The following is a 14951-nucleotide window of genomic DNA, read 5'->3' as shown; positions in this document are numbered from 1 at the left end:
TGTCCTATCAACTTAGGCCCCACTCACCCATGCATGCAAAATTGTTTTAGTGAATTAAAAAAGTCATAACTGGTAAACCGAAAATATAAATTAAATTTCGATTGCACCATTAAATTTCTTATAACAAATCCTTTAAAACAAGATCACACATGGATATATTTAGATAAAATTTTATTGATGAATATTTATGTCTACAACTAAAAAATATAGAGAGAACCCGTTCACAACTCTTATTTCTTTGGTAGTATTTTTTACTGCGCGATGACACGTTATCCCATCAACCTAGGCCCCACTCAACTATACATGCAAAATTGTTTTAGCGAATTAAAAAAATCATAACTCATAAACCAAAGATATAAATTAAATTCCGATTGCACCATTAAATTTCTTATAACAAATCCTTCAAAACAAAATCACACATGGATATATTTAGATAAATTTTATTAATAAATATTTATCTTATAAAGATAAAATATTTTCTTTTATTAAGTAGAGACAATATTCTAGGTTCAACAGACAATGTTCTGTCTTTGTAAAAAATATTAGCGATTTAGAAGAATAGTATTTTGGTTTTAGGTTTATGAGACTGATATTACAATATACATAAAAATACATAAATACATGATATAGATAAAAATAATAATAAAAATCTAGAGTAAAAAGCATAAGAAAAAAATAAAAACACAAAATGGAGAAAAATTTCAAATAATATCAAAGGGTGACTTTTCAAATATCGTAAATATATTTATAGAACATTAACATCACTAAATACATCATAGAACATCATTAAATATATTATAGACATTACATCTATTATAGATTACATATATACTAAGTGAACACCATAAGAAACATCATAGAACATCACATGTATACTACTTAAACATGACATAACACAACATAGAACACTAAATATATACTACATAAACATCGCATATATACAGAAAAAAAATAAAAAATAGAATTACTAAGAAGAAAAATATAAAAACAAACATGATTAACAAATGATAAAAAGTGCATAGAGCAAATAAAATAAATAAATAATTTAAATAAGGATAAAAAGAAGATTAAAAGGAATTAAAATATAAAATAAGAACGAAAAAACATAGAAAACCTAAAAAGAAAAAAGAAAAACAAATAGAAGCAAGGAAGAACAATAAAACTAAAACCAAAAGAAAAAGAAAATAAAAGGTAAAATTAAAACAAGAAAAGAATAAGAAAAGGATAGGAAATAAAATAAAATCGAAAAACGAAAACTGAAAAGAAATGAAAAAGAAGAATATAGACAGAAAAAAATAACAATGAAGAAACATAGAGTATGTGGATTTTAAAACCCGTAACAACGTACGGGCATTAACCTAATTGAGTGAAATGTAGCATTTGGTGATGTTCTTTGCTTCACTTGATCTCCCCATATATTGACAGAGGCAAGTGGGGCAATGGTTCAGGGCCGAAATTTACACTGGTTTGTTACAAGCCAGGCCTGCAATCACTGATTTGTTAATTGGAGTATTGGCCCACGTTAAGGCCTATTTTTGTATCTTGGATAACAGATTACTAGATTAGATAATCTAAAAATTTGCATTATAATCATAGAATTCATTGATCTTCATCATGATTTTTCAAAATAGAAGGTATGATTCTGGACATGAAAAGCATATAACAAGAAAAAAATATATTAGAAGCTGCAGCTCAAACTCAAAGGGCTCTAGCTACATATGTTGTGAAAAGAGTCTCAGTTACTTCTCGAAATTTCAGAGCCACATCATGCATTTTGTTCGAGGTCCTCCAAATTGTAGGTACGATCCTAGCTAAAATTAGTCAAAATTAGCTCTAGTGTATCCAAATATAAGGGTTAATAGACGGGCTATTTTTAAAAAAAATGATTAACTTTATAGAAAAGAATAGTAACATATATCACATAAAATGAACACCTTATGAAATTATATTCTATGACAAATTTAATGATACTAATTTGATACCGTAGATCTTAACGCTTTTATTTTTAGAAAATTTAGTTAAAATTTAAAAAAATCAATTTAAGATAAATCTACAAATCTATTTATTCAGGGTAGAGGAAGTATTAAGGTCAGTTTTAATAAAGTTTTATTAGAGTTTGTTAGATATTAAATATGCTGATTTGATATCGTATTAATAAAGAGAGATGATAAAAGTTTTATGGGAGTAAAGAGAATTTCATCAGGATGAAACTCTTTTGCATTGTTTCTCAAATATGTATGTATTTTGATCAGTAAAATATGTATGAAAACTGGGTCATGAAACCCCATTGGAGATGGTCTATCTTGAAAAGATAGTACTTCCTCCATCCCAATTTGTAAGTTATTCCAAAAATTTTGAAGTGTCAAAGTATCTCAACTTTGACTAAAATTATAGAAAAAAATTATAAAGTTTTATGACATCAAATAGATATATAATATAAAAATATAATTAATAAATAATCTAATAATATTAAATTAATATTATAAATGTTGTTATCTTATTATATAAATTTAGTTAAACTTGAGATGGTTTGATTTGGGATGGAGTGAGTACGGTCTATTTTCGAGGATGTGCGGAAGGCGCGGGCTTTTGATTTGAAGGCGGGTGAAAGGAGATGTCACGAAGCTGGAGCGCAATAATCACACATTCACACGGACCTCTCGTGTGCTAGTGCTACAGCCGTTTAGTGCAGCCGTGCAGGTGAACCGGCAGGAAACGCCCATCATCATTTCAACTCGGAAACATTTGCATTGCCGTTGGAAGTGGAACGCTGGATCCAGCGCAGCAAATTGCCAACGCCGAAGCAGCCACTCGACAATTCCGTCGCATCCAAAGGCCAAAGCAGCTGCCCGCATCCTGCCAGAAGCCCAGAACCCTCAGCCTCCCAGGCCCCAGCCGCACCGCCGGACGCCGGTCGCGCTCCGCCCCAACACGGGAAACCCCGAATGGCCGCCGAACCCGAAGCCCCAACATTCGTCGCGTCGCCAGCCGCCTCGCTCCAAAAGTCCAAACCCCTACACTACCAGTCTACTACCACAGCAACCTCGCTGCTGGTGCTGGCGGACTAGCCGAACCGCGTCCGCTTCCGGCTTCCCCCTTGCCCACCCCCGGAATTCCGCGCGACGTCGCCATCAGTCACCCTCCGGCAGTTCGCTCGCGCAGGTCATCGTCTCCCCGTCCGTCCCCGATGACCGAAACGGTTACTCCCCTAGTCCCACCACCACCAGCGCCGAGCAGTTAGCCAGTTACCACTACTCCCCGGTCTCCGCTAACTGTTCCAGGACGTGTCTCTGCTAATCCCCCATTCCTCGCTCATACCGGCCGGCCCCAACTCCCCAATCGCCACCGATCGCAGCCATGTCCTCTTCCTCCACCCCCTCCTGCGACGGGAGCGGGAACCCTAGCCCCGCCGCGGCGGCGGGGGCCGTCTCGGCGGCTGCGGCGGCGGCGGGTCCCGCGGCGCAGTGGCCGAGGCGGCAGTGCCGGGACGTGTTCTGGCTGGTGGTCTTCCTCCTCCACCTGCTCGTCTTCGGCGCCGCGCTCGCGCTCTTCGGCCTCAACCGCTTCCGCCAGGCCGACCGCTTCAACATCGGCCGCTACGCCAACCTCACCGCGGAGCCCTGGGGCACCACCGCCACCCCCGCCGGCTCGCCGGACCCCGCGCCCTCCGCGCCGCCGCCGCCCTCCGTCTACCGCTCCGAGGACCCCTCCGTGCCGGCGTCCGAGCTCACCGAGACGTACTGGAAGTTCTACGGCGCCGCGGGCGCCGTCGGGGCCGCGCTCGCGTGCGCGTGGCTGGCGGCGGCCGCCTGGAGGAAGGACGGCGGCAAGGTCGTCATGCGGACCGCCGTGCACTGCCTCACGGCCTACCTCGCCGTCGTCAGCGTCCTGTGCTTCTGGGGGAAGCACTTCTTCTGGGGCGTCGCCCTGGCCGTCGGCGCCGGCCTGCACTTCCTCTACGTCATGTCTGTGCTCGATAGGTACAGCTCACAGCCTCACAACAACACTATTTCTGAATTTGTCTGTAAAAATTGCCCATTCCATCTCATTTCAGACGAACTTGGACTCTAGTGAATGTGGGTCTGATGCCGACACTGAGTAGGCGAGCGAATTTCTGCAAATAATAACATGCAAATTCGTAGATATCCATTCCCAATTCCTTACCCTGTTGACTGCAAATCTGCACAATCTCACCTATAACTGCATGAAGATCCTGCTAGGAGGTTCATTCATGTCTCTATCAAGGCTCCTTTCCGACAGTTATCTGCACATGCTGCATAGCTGCACTCGTGTGCCATAACGCCTATCTTCCTTGCTTCCTTGTGGCTGCTTAATTTGTGTGGAGCAAAGGGTCACATATATTAGCATAGACTTGTGTCACTTTACATATTATGATCACATCTTTGAGATCAATCAACCAGCTATTTGAAGGTTGGAAGTGGGGGCCGATAAGAGCACTTTAAGCAAAAATTTGTTATGTTCTTTGTGTTCTGGTTTAGATTACCAGTTTTCATGGTGCACTGTCAGATGCATTTTAATGGCAGACTACTGAACATTTAGTGCTCAAGATGTACTAACTGGTAGAATTTGACAAACAATGTTCTAAAACTGCACAACTGGTACTGGTAGCTTGTATATCTGTTTTGCCACTCAGCCAATAGTCACTACTATATGTCGTAAGCAGGCTGATATTGTGGCCTATCACTATGTAATCACTAGGGGCATGCTCCTTGCGCTGCCTAGTAGACTGCTTTTGAAAAAACTGTTGTATGGAATAGTGGGAGAGCCATAATATCTAGTCCTGAAACCTTATTACCTGATTTGTTTTTTTTTTAAAAAAAAATGAATAATTCGCTGTTCGCTGCTGGATTTCCAGTTAAAAATGTCATGTATGGCAGGTCTATATCATAAAAAAACTTGGCCTGCACGGACATTTTGCTAAGAAGAAGACCTTCTCGTGCAGGTTGGGTCAAGAAAACTCATGAACCACTGCCCCACCCATACACAACGGCATCAATGCATCGTAGCCCATGTGAGAACGACCATGACTGTGGCCCAGCCTTAGACCTGTGCTTTGTCATGGAACAGATGAGGGGATTTTTAACCCCAACCTGAAATTCGCTCCCACGGGGAGTCGAACCAAGGATGGCAGGTCCCAACGCCAACAGGGCACATGTGCGCGACCCATGACTGTGACAGTCAGTTGCAGCAGTGTAAATAGCTCTTAGGAGTGAAGTACATTACCTTCATCTAACCAAGCTTATTCTCCTTCATTTCGTGTCCATGCTATCTTCAATCATTTCTTCGTTGCCTTGGCTGTGTCAGTTATGTCCATCTTCTATATATAAGGTGCCATTATTTGCTTTGGAGCCAAGAAAGCTTCAAGAATTTTTGTCCATCTTTCTCTTTCACCAATGAGCCTGAACCAGGCCTCCTGGTTGTTGAGGACCATTGCTGAAACCTCCCACCCACCATGTCTGTCGATAAATGTTCTCTTCCATGACTCATGACAAACCGTGTATGCATATCTTGGATCAGTGTTTACTCTGTTTATCTTGGTTGTTATCCACACTTGTCTGGCCTCTATATTTTGCTGAATTTTGTGCCCAAAGGCACACTACAATAATCTAATAATTGTTCCTTCTTTGATTCATAATATGTGGAGCCTCAGGCTGTTTATTCTGGAAATTTTAGAACTCGAATTGCATGCTAAATCATATAGAAACAGTACCTTTATACTTACATGACCAACACCTACCTCTGTTTCGGCATTGCATATTTCTTTGTTTTGCATGGAAGTTACTGTGTTTCTTTTTGCTAGGTTTCCCTTCACAATGCTAGTACTGCAGAAGGCAGTAAGAATGGTACGGGAACTTCCTGATGTGATGCGAATTGCTTATGCATTTGTGCTAGTCATGCTTTGTTGGATGGCATTATGGTCCTTTGGAGTTTCTGGTATTGTTGCCTTTGGCATACCAAATGGTGGGCAGTGGTGGCTTCTTTTGGTGAGCTGGCAAGTTTTTACCATACTTCTATATAAATATTTATCGCCTTTATTATTCAGATGTTTTTTTAATAATATCTCCTGTATTTGCAGATTTTTTCAGTCAGTTTATTTTGGACTGGAGCTGTCCTTAGCAATACAGTTCATGTCATTGTCTCAGGGATGGTTTTCCTTGTTCTCATTCATGGTGGTCCAGCTGCTGCAACAATGCCCCCAAAGCCTCTTCTGAAATCTCTTCAGTATGCTGTGACAACTTCATTTGGAAGCATTTGCTATGGATCACTTTTTACCGCTGCTATTAGGACTTTACGATGGGAGGTTTGTGTCTTTACTCCCTCTTTTTATACTCTGTCCTTTAGTTTCCTTTAATAGTTCTCATTGTTTTTTTTCTTTTTACCTCACCCCTTACAGATTCGTGGAATTCGTTCTAAAATTGGCAGCAATGAGTGTTTGCTATGTTGTATTGATTTTTTGTTTCATATTGTGGAGACACTTGTTCGCTTCTTCAACAAATATGCATATGTACAGGTGAGTGATGTAGACCATGCCTATGTTAAAAGTCTACATGTTCCAGCTGTTTTCTGTTTATCATTTGTTTCTCCACACTGACGGTATTTTTCTTATTGTTTTAAGTTATAAGGTTTAGTTTCTGTCAATCAAAGTACCTTTTGCTTGCCTGGATATTTTTACACAAATGCATGTGGTTTGTGACCCAATCACTGCTTTTATTGAAATGTGAGAACTTATCGTTGTAACAATTTATCTCTATTTCATGCTATGGAATATTGACTACTGATATCATGCTATCCAATCAATGCCTTAAAAATAGTTTTTGATTTTCAGATAGCAGTTAATGGACAGAGTTTCAATCGCTCAGCTAGGGACGCTTGGGAGCTGTTTCAATCCACAGGCATCGAATCACTTATTGCTTATGACTGTTCGGGTGCTATCCTTCTGATGAGCACCATTTTAGGTGGATTAATTACTGGAACCTGCATGGGTGTTTGGACATACTACAAACAAAGTGATAAAGCTGTTATGGTTGGTTCAACCTCCATGCTGATGGGTATGATACTGGTAAGTGCCAATATCTCTATATGAATTTGCATGACTGTAGTAACTAAGAAAAGGAAAACCGTGTCCAGGTTTTCTTCATACAGTACAATATGTGCTAGTTCTGTCAAGATTGACATCTGGTCAATTTTGCAGGTTGGACTAACTGTTGTGGTTGTGGAAAGTGCTGTTACATCTATATACATATGCTATGCTGAGGATCCCCTTTTGATTCAGAGATGGGATCCTGAATTTTTCGAACAAATGTCAGAAGCACTACACCAGCGACTGCAGTACCGAAGTGCGAGAGCTCGTCAAATACTGAATGGGCGGCTTGATCATTTGCCACATTCGTCCAGTATTTGAATGAATTACATGCCAGATATTGGTTATTTCTGTGAATCCATTGATATGCAGGCAGGCATTTCCAGAAGAAGATTTGGATCTCCCTGCCATTGAAATATATAGATCAAGGAAGATATTCCAAGCCATTGACGTTTAGAGAGCTCAACTGCCCCAGCAATCTTGGACGCCTTCAAGAACAGCAAAATGTTTAAAAATCCCAATGAAGCCACAATGTGTTCAATGATCATGCTTTTGTGGTACTGCGCCATCATTTTTTATCTGTGTAGGCTTTTGTGGTAAGGTAGATACTATTAATTCCATTTCGAGATTTGTGATGCAGAGTGGGTGTGGTTTCAGCGTTTGTGCGGGTTAGTGCGGCAATGTGATAGTTTTTTTTGTCTTTCTTTTGTAGTCTTAGCCCTACAGTATGATAAGCTATGGAGACTTGGAGAGGAACAGCATCGTGGTTGCTACTTGGCCGGTTGTACAGAACAGTGTTGCTTAATGCTCATATACTAGGTGCTCTGACTGATTTATCACGTTTGCTTACATTTACTTAAGGTTAGCGTTACCGGTTTGAAATTTGGAATGTTCAATTCTAAGGCCCTGTCTGGACCCACCTCAAATTGTGTAAGTTCACTCGAATTCCACAATATGGGGTTGATGGATCGTGAGGACCAATAGTCTAGGGTGTTTGATTACAAGCTAGATTGTGAAAAGCTGGATTTCGGTGGATTCAAGCAATCCTGAATGTTACCAGATCTATGTCAGGAAGCGAGAGACTGCGAGAAGTTGTAGCAGTTTCATGTGAATATTTCACTGGGTGCTCTCTGCTCGGATGGTGCAGTAGCTGTGCAGGTACGCGTACACCCTTTCGAAAACCATGTTTCGGCTTCAGAACTCAGAAGTAACCCAATGCCTCGCCTTGTGGGCGGCGCACACTGGTTGCTGACTGGCGATGTTATCATAACTTGCAAGAACTCGGTATGCGTCTTTCTATGATTGCTGTCGTGCCCCACTACTATCACGGATGGACGCCTTTTCTCATTGGTGAGAGAATAGACAAACATGTCTTTTGAAAAGGAAAGGAAGGCCATGCCATCAAATTTGAGTAAGCATAAGCATATACAGTAGATTCATACTTCCATAGTGGCTGGTGAAGCACGTTGAACAACAACTCGAAGAACATGCCTGACAATTCCAACAAGTACCACCAGCGGATCAGTATATCCGTGGACCCGTCAAGCACGTCTTTGTGGAAAGCAACCCGTGGCATTTCTACGCACGCGCGTTAAGTTTTTGCTACTGTAAGGTCGTCGATGTGGGCAGGGAAAAGTCTTCTTTCCACGGACGCATGTTACGCTACTGAACGACGTACAGTATCTCCAGACATACTTGGGTGTACTCTTATCCAGATCGATCGGGCACGCTCGACGTTTAAACGACGGCAGAAAACAACGTGATCATTGCATGGCGGGGCGGCAATCCACATGAGCCTCGCGAGTCGCGGCGCTGTGTAGCGTGCAGGTTGTGTGGAGCACGGCCTAACCGATAAACCATTGGTGGTGGTGTGGCCGGGCGACGACTTGACCCGCTAGTGCCGGCCGGCAGGGCCCTGGTTGGTTCACGCCCTGACGTATACTACTCCGTAGACTCGAGCGCCACCGGCCGGTCACTCGGCCCACCAGCCGCCAAAAAAAAAAAAAAAAAAAAAAAAACTGTCTCGTGGCGGACGCCCGCACCGACGACGACCCCGACGGGCACCTGCGTGTACTCCGCCATCCCGCCTTGGTAAAGTCATCGCCCGCGACGCGCTGGCCGGGAAGCGACGCGACCCATTTGTTCGGCGTCGGCACGGCACCCTTTGGGCACAGGCCACAGCGCACACTGCACACTGCGGTTACGACCAGGCGGACGCGCAAAAGGCAAAGTCCAACGCTCGTCGGCGGACAGTGCGGCGCGCCTCCGATCCACCACCAACCATGTACCCGAAGGCAGACGAGGGTGCGCAGCCGCTGGCCACGGGCATCCCCATCAGCGGCGGGCGGGGCGGCTACTACCAGGCGGGCGGCGCGACGGCGGCGTTCGCGGTGCAGGCGCAGGCGGCGCCCGTCGCCGCCTGGTCCACGGGGCTCTGCGACTGCTTCGACGACTGCAGCAACTGTGAGTGAAGTCGATCTGCCTGAGCCAGAGAGAGAGAGAGTGAGAGGAGGGATATATATGATCGATCGGGAGCGGTTGATTAACGATGGATATGCATATGCATATATATATATATATATGTATATGATGCAGGCTGCGTGACGTGCCTGTGCCCGTGCATCACGTTCGGGCAGATCGCGGAGATCATCGACCGGGGCTCCACGTCGTGCGGCACCAGCGGCGCGCTGTACACGCTCGTCATGCTGCTCACCGGCTGCCAGTGCGTCTACTCCTGCTTCTACCGCGCCAAGATGCGCGCGCAGTACGGCCTCCGGGAGAGCCCCTGCGCCGACTGCTGCGTCCACTGCTGCTGCGAGTGCTGCGCGCTCTGCCAGGAGTTCCGCGAGCTCAAGAAGCGGGGGTTCGACATGAACATAGGTACGGACCACCAGTCCCTGTTGTGAAGCATCCGCATCCATTCGTTCAGTTCGATCTTGCAGTTCCCTAGCCAGGACGTCACTGCACTGCTGACAGATGCTGCCCGGCCGCCGTTGCAGGGTGGCATGCGAACATGGAGAGGCAGGGGCGCACCGCCGCCACCATGCCGCCGCTGATGCACCCTGGGATGACCCGCTGAATGCTGCCGCGCGCTCCCCTCGCTCGCCCCAATTTGTTGCATGAGGGAACCCGATTCGTATGTATCGGTCCGCGCCCATCCTCTGCGCTGCGCGCGTACCAAACGAACCTTGTCGTTTACGTTTTGTATATTTCCTTTTAGGCTTGGACAGAGAGGTGGTTTTTGGTACAATATCATTTTGTCTTCCCAATCAGTTCCACCACCAATAGGGTTATACAAAGGATAAGCTAAAGGATCATAGCCATCATGATAAGCCCTAATATAATGCGGGCGGTCCTCGTGACCATATATTATTATGCTCCTGTCAAATCTATGCTGGGGATCATTGCACGCCCATGTAACTACCCCGTCCTGGTATCTACTCTGAGTTTGTATTAAGGAAAAAAAAAGAGACTATCATGTCACCATATATAAACGAAAATTCTCTGCAGTTTGTTAGCTACCTCTTCAATCTATGGCTTCAGGGGTGCTGATGCAAGCTGCTTTCACTTCGTAGAGTTGCTTTGCTTGCACCCCTACGAACAACGTGTATCCATGATCTCTCTATGACCTTGTTTAGTTTCAAAATATTTTAGAAAATGGGCATGGTAGTATTTTTGTTTGTATATAATAATATTATCTAACTATAAATTAAATAAACTAAAAAATTTTGTCTCACAAACTATTTAATGTTTCGGTCTGCAAGATTCGAATTTCCTGGAAGGCCTATGTAGTGTCGGGTTGTATACTGATACCCTGTGGATTTCAATTTGGCCCAGGACACGAAATATAGCCCATAAATGCTCCATGCGGCTAAGCTGACACAGTATGTTCCACTCGCTAGCGATACTGCGATACTAGTACCAAACTGCTACGATAGGACGGTGTATCCGATATATAAGGTTACTGTGTAGCCACGCAATGCGCCAGAAGGATATAACAAGCAGTGATGAAAAACTAGTGCTGGTGGGTCCAGTACTATCTCCTGATCCTTTGACAGGACGGAAAAAGCCGAAGGCCAATCTGAGCTCGTCTTTTTATTTCTCAAAATTAAGAAAATTTTAATATAGCTTTTGCTAGAAAAACTAATCGGCCAGCGTAGAAAAGAAGGTTTCAATCCACGGTGACATGCATTATAATTTAAGCAAAACCTAAAAAGCCGAAGGCCAATCTGAGCTCGTCTTTTTATTTCTCAAAAGAAAAATTTAATATAGCTTTTGCTAGAAAAACTAATCGCTAGAAAAACTAATCGGCCAGAGTAGAAAAGAAGGTTTCAATCCACGGTGACATGCATAATAATTTAAGCAAAAGCTAAAAAGCCGAAGGCCAATCTGAGCTCGTCTTTTTATTTCTCAAAAGAAAATTTTAATATAGCTTTTGCTAGAAAAACTAATCGGCCAGAGTAGAAAAGAAGGTTTCAATCCATGGTGACATGCATAATAATTTAAGCAAAAGCTAATCGGCCGGAGTAGAAAAGAAGGTTTCAATCCACGGTGACATGCATAATAATTTAGTAAATACTACTCTCTCCACTCTAGGTTATAATTTTTTTGATATTTATTTATTGACACATAGATTATATTATTATTATGTATTTAAATATAACATTTTTTATCCACAGGGGTATGCATAATTAATAAAAACTTCAACAATCTTAATCCGCACGAAACTCCTCGTGAAATGAGATTTTTTTCTTTTGAAAATAAAACAGTGTAACACTGACGTCCACAACACGCACACATACTCACTCTTATAAACACACATATGCAAACCAACCACCTCTATGAGTACACATATATGCATACCTACCCTATGAGCACCTCTAAATCACCTCCTATGAGTATGTAAACCTACCCTATGATAAAACCGTTGTCACTGTAATTTTTTAAAGATTCAGCTGAAATAAATACAAAAAGAAAGACAAAACCGTTGTCACTGTAGCAAGACTATGATTACTATAGCAAAACCACCGTCGAAAACTGTCTGAGGAGGTTATTTAAATGGTTTTAGAAAATTTAGGAGTAAAACGTTCGGTTTTAAATTGAGAACGAAGGAGGTAAGTAGTTTTCCAAAAGGGAAGGCACTCGGTTCCTGGTCCGACATGAGAGCAAGTCGGCAACCCTCCCAGGCCAGAAGCAGCCTAAAGCCCAAACAAAGCGAAAATGTTCTTCTTGCGCGAGCCCATGGCCCATGCGGCTAAGCCGGTGAGTGGTGACAGTGTGACACACAATATTATCACTCAGCTACTCAGCCTAGCGATAAGATGAGCCCATACTAGTACCACACTGCTCGGACAACTCCGTCTATCTGAGCATATAAACGTTACTGTGTAGCCTAAGCAACGGCGTAAGACAAGCTGTGATGCAAAAGTGCTTGTGCTGGTGGGTCCGGTACGTCTCTTCTGAATTCTTTGGATTTGGATGAAGGCGCGACGCTGAGCTTGTTTTTCCTTTTTTTTTTGCTTCCCAAAATTAAAATTTAGCACTCTTAAGCTCAAGCTAGACGGTGGGAGTAAGTAGTTCCCATCCATTGTTTCTTCTCCCGGTCAAACTAGTAAGATAAACTTCTCTCTGGTTTAGTTGAACCAAATTCAGTTTGATTAGGCGGAGATGATACAAGTTCATTTCTACTCGATTGCTTTACAATTTTTTCATGAACGATATGAATATATATAAGCTCATAAAGATGCATATTTTTCATTTTGAAAAAGATAACCCCGACATTCATTAATACTAGCACAAGTAAAACATCTTTCGTCTAAGAATAAGGTAACGTTAGTTTCCAAACTAGTTTGTTTTGCTCGGTGCTATACTTTCGGTGGAAGACGACGTCCTGTCAACAGCGAGACGTTTGTAGTGACTTCACGAATCTCGTGATTTGTCGGCTCAGTCTTTTAGAGATGCTTATAGAGATAGATTTACGTGCGTATGTTCATAGAGTAATTGTACGTGCGTTACTGATATTTGTATTGTACTTTGTAATTCTGAAAAAAAAACTTACATAGACCACCTAAAACGTGCTAGGCCCAGCGTGCCAACTCAGCTTGCTTGTATTATAGTATTCTACATGTAACCTATAGACTTCTAGCAAATCAACCAAACGAATCGTGTCCTCAGTATCCTATCCAAGCTTAGCTAGAGGTGAGGTAAGGGCCCGTTTGGTTCAATGAGACTAAAGGTTTGTCCCTCTATTTTAGTCTATTTTATTTTGTTCACTAAATTGCCAAGGGACTAAAAAGTTTAGTCCTTTAGTCATCCCACGGGAGGTGACTAAAGGGAACTAGAGGCCAAAAGGACAACACCTACCTCTATCTATCGAACTGTATCATTTCTAAATCCACCCATAGGGCACGTGCCCTCAACTCTCCCTTTTCTCGGACACCTTTGGTCGCCACCCCTGCTCCCTAGGCCGCCGCCATCGCCTCTGGTCCTCCCCACGCTGTCGTCGTCGCCTCGCTCTTCTCCCCCTACCCAGATGCCCTACAGCCTCCCTCGCCATGGCAGCTCCAGTCGGTGAGGCAAGCAGCGAGGACGAGGCGGATAGAGCTTGTAGCAATGGCATGGCCGCGGTTCGGCAATGGGGCAAGGACGGGGTGGACGGAGCTTGGAGTATCGGCATCCACAGATACAATGTCGATGTCTAGCCCCAGATGGGCACGATAGGTGGTGCGGTCGACAACAGCTCTAGCGCGGTTCCACGGTGGCGAGATTCATCATCGCCCGCTATGGATTGGGTCTGGCCCAGTCGTGAGGGTTCGACATTGCGAAGAGCTTGGTGAGGAGGGAGAGGAGAGAGGATGACATTGCATGCAGGAGAAGAGGAGAAGGGGCGTTTTGGTCTTTGTTCAAATAGGCCCTAAGTATTGCACCAAGAACCAAGTGTCCTAACTCTATGTCCAACTAATTATCATACAAACAATTGGTAGGAGTTACTCTCTTCATTCTAAATTATAAGATGTTTAGTTTTTCTAAATACATTATTTTAATAAGTGTTTATTATAGTATCAAGTTGATAACAAAAGGTATGCACCTAAAATGTCTTATAATTTAAAATATAAGGGGTGTATTTGAAACCACTAACTCTAAACTCTCACTCAGTCTCACTAATTTTTTCCAACAAAATGCACTAGCACTTGGGTAGGTGCTTTATACAACAAGAACTACACTAGGTAATTGAAAATTACTGAAACCCTGGTCCATGTCTTCCTTTGCCATGGAGATTGGAGGCCACTTTTTTTAGATGACGAGTCGAAGATGGAAAATCATTACTCTCCCACTATTGAAATCATTCAATGCGGGTGCCCCTTATTCCTACTAACGAAGGTGAACGCCTCCAGAAAACCCCATATTTTTTGTGACCCGCTGTGTTTAGCACTAGTGCATTATCTTTTTATATCAACGTTTCGTAATATTGAATTTTTTGACTACTAATAAATGAACTTATATGAAAATATATATATTAACTATTAAGTTTATCAAACAATACAACTTTGGTATAGGACGTCTCTCCATCCGAGATTCTTTGAAAAAATTGAATATCAAAATTCGCAAATTTGACACAAATATTTGAGACTCTAAACAACTTCAAATATAAAAATTATCAATAGCAAACATGTAAGTCAGGTCATCCACTATAACTTTGGTATTAACCATGTGAACATTCTAGGTCGTTTAGGAATTCTAAATTTTATATTTCAAAATTAACTATAACACATATTTGGGACACTAAACCACTTTAAATAAAAAACTTTTCAACTATATAGTTGTAGGTTGTATTGACACCTACAACTTA

The 14951-nt window shown here is 42.8% G+C and overlaps 2 protein-coding genes across 4 annotated transcripts; both read left to right on the top strand.

The window, feature by feature from the left end:
• Positions 2912-8070, top strand: LOC8055403 (CTL-like protein DDB_G0274487). Of its 3 annotated transcripts, none has more exons than XR_002452468.1 (7): positions 2912-3980; positions 5822-6005; positions 6098-6322; positions 6416-6532; positions 6848-7081; positions 7214-7698; positions 7815-8070. XR_002452468.1 is itself a non-coding variant. In XM_002454019.2 (6 exons), the coding sequence occupies exons 1-6, from the start codon at positions 3358-3360 to the stop codon at positions 7421-7423; spliced, it is 1593 nt and encodes a 530-aa protein (XP_002454064.2). In that variant the 5' UTR covers positions 2912-3357; the 3' UTR covers positions 7424-8070. The 3 variants fall into 3 exon arrangements, 1 of the variants encoding a protein (XP_002454064.2); XR_002452467.1 differs by having other exon boundaries at positions 7214-7703; XM_002454019.2 differs by having other exon boundaries at positions 7214-8070.
• On the top strand, positions 9117-10760 carry LOC8070557 (cell number regulator 2). The gene is made up of 3 exons (XM_002454018.2): positions 9117-9565; positions 9698-9982; positions 10102-10760. The coding sequence occupies exons 1-3, from the start codon at positions 9385-9387 to the stop codon at positions 10179-10181; spliced, it is 546 nt and encodes a 181-aa protein (XP_002454063.1). The 5' UTR covers positions 9117-9384; the 3' UTR covers positions 10182-10760.

This window comes from Sorghum bicolor, chromosome 4 (assembly GCF_000003195.3).
Source record: "Sorghum bicolor cultivar BTx623 chromosome 4, Sorghum_bicolor_NCBIv3, whole genome shotgun sequence".
Classification (NCBI taxonomy): domain Eukaryota; kingdom Viridiplantae; phylum Streptophyta; class Magnoliopsida; order Poales; family Poaceae; genus Sorghum; species Sorghum bicolor.
Note: the sequence above shows the minus strand (reverse complement) of the source record. Positions and strands in the feature narration are given on the sequence as shown.

What these genes read in the sequence shown, in the direction of transcription:
- LOC8070557 (XM_002454018.2), top strand. Translation starts at nt 9,385, where the DNA reads ATGTACCCGAAGGCAGACGAGGGTGCGCAGCCGCTGGCCACGGGCATC. An exon ending in CTTCGACGACTGCAGCAACT is followed by an intron (nt 9,566 to 9,697) that starts GTGAGTGAAGTC and finishes TATATGATGCAG; the next exon opens with GCTGCGTGACGTGCCTGTGC. An exon ending in GGGGTTCGACATGAACATAG is followed by an intron (nt 9,983 to 10,101) that starts GTACGGACCACC and finishes CCGCCGTTGCAG; the next exon opens with GGTGGCATGCGAACATGGAG.
- LOC8055403 (XM_002454019.2), top strand. Translation starts at nt 3,358, where the DNA reads ATGTCCTCTTCCTCCACCCCCTCCTGCGACGGGAGCGGGAACCCTAGC. An exon ending in GGCAGTGGTGGCTTCTTTTG is followed by an intron (nt 6,006 to 6,097) that starts GTGAGCTGGCAA and finishes CTGTATTTGCAG; the next exon opens with ATTTTTTCAGTCAGTTTATT. An exon ending in TGCTGATGGGTATGATACTG is followed by an intron (nt 7,082 to 7,213) that starts GTAAGTGCCAAT and finishes TCAATTTTGCAG; the next exon opens with GTTGGACTAACTGTTGTGGT.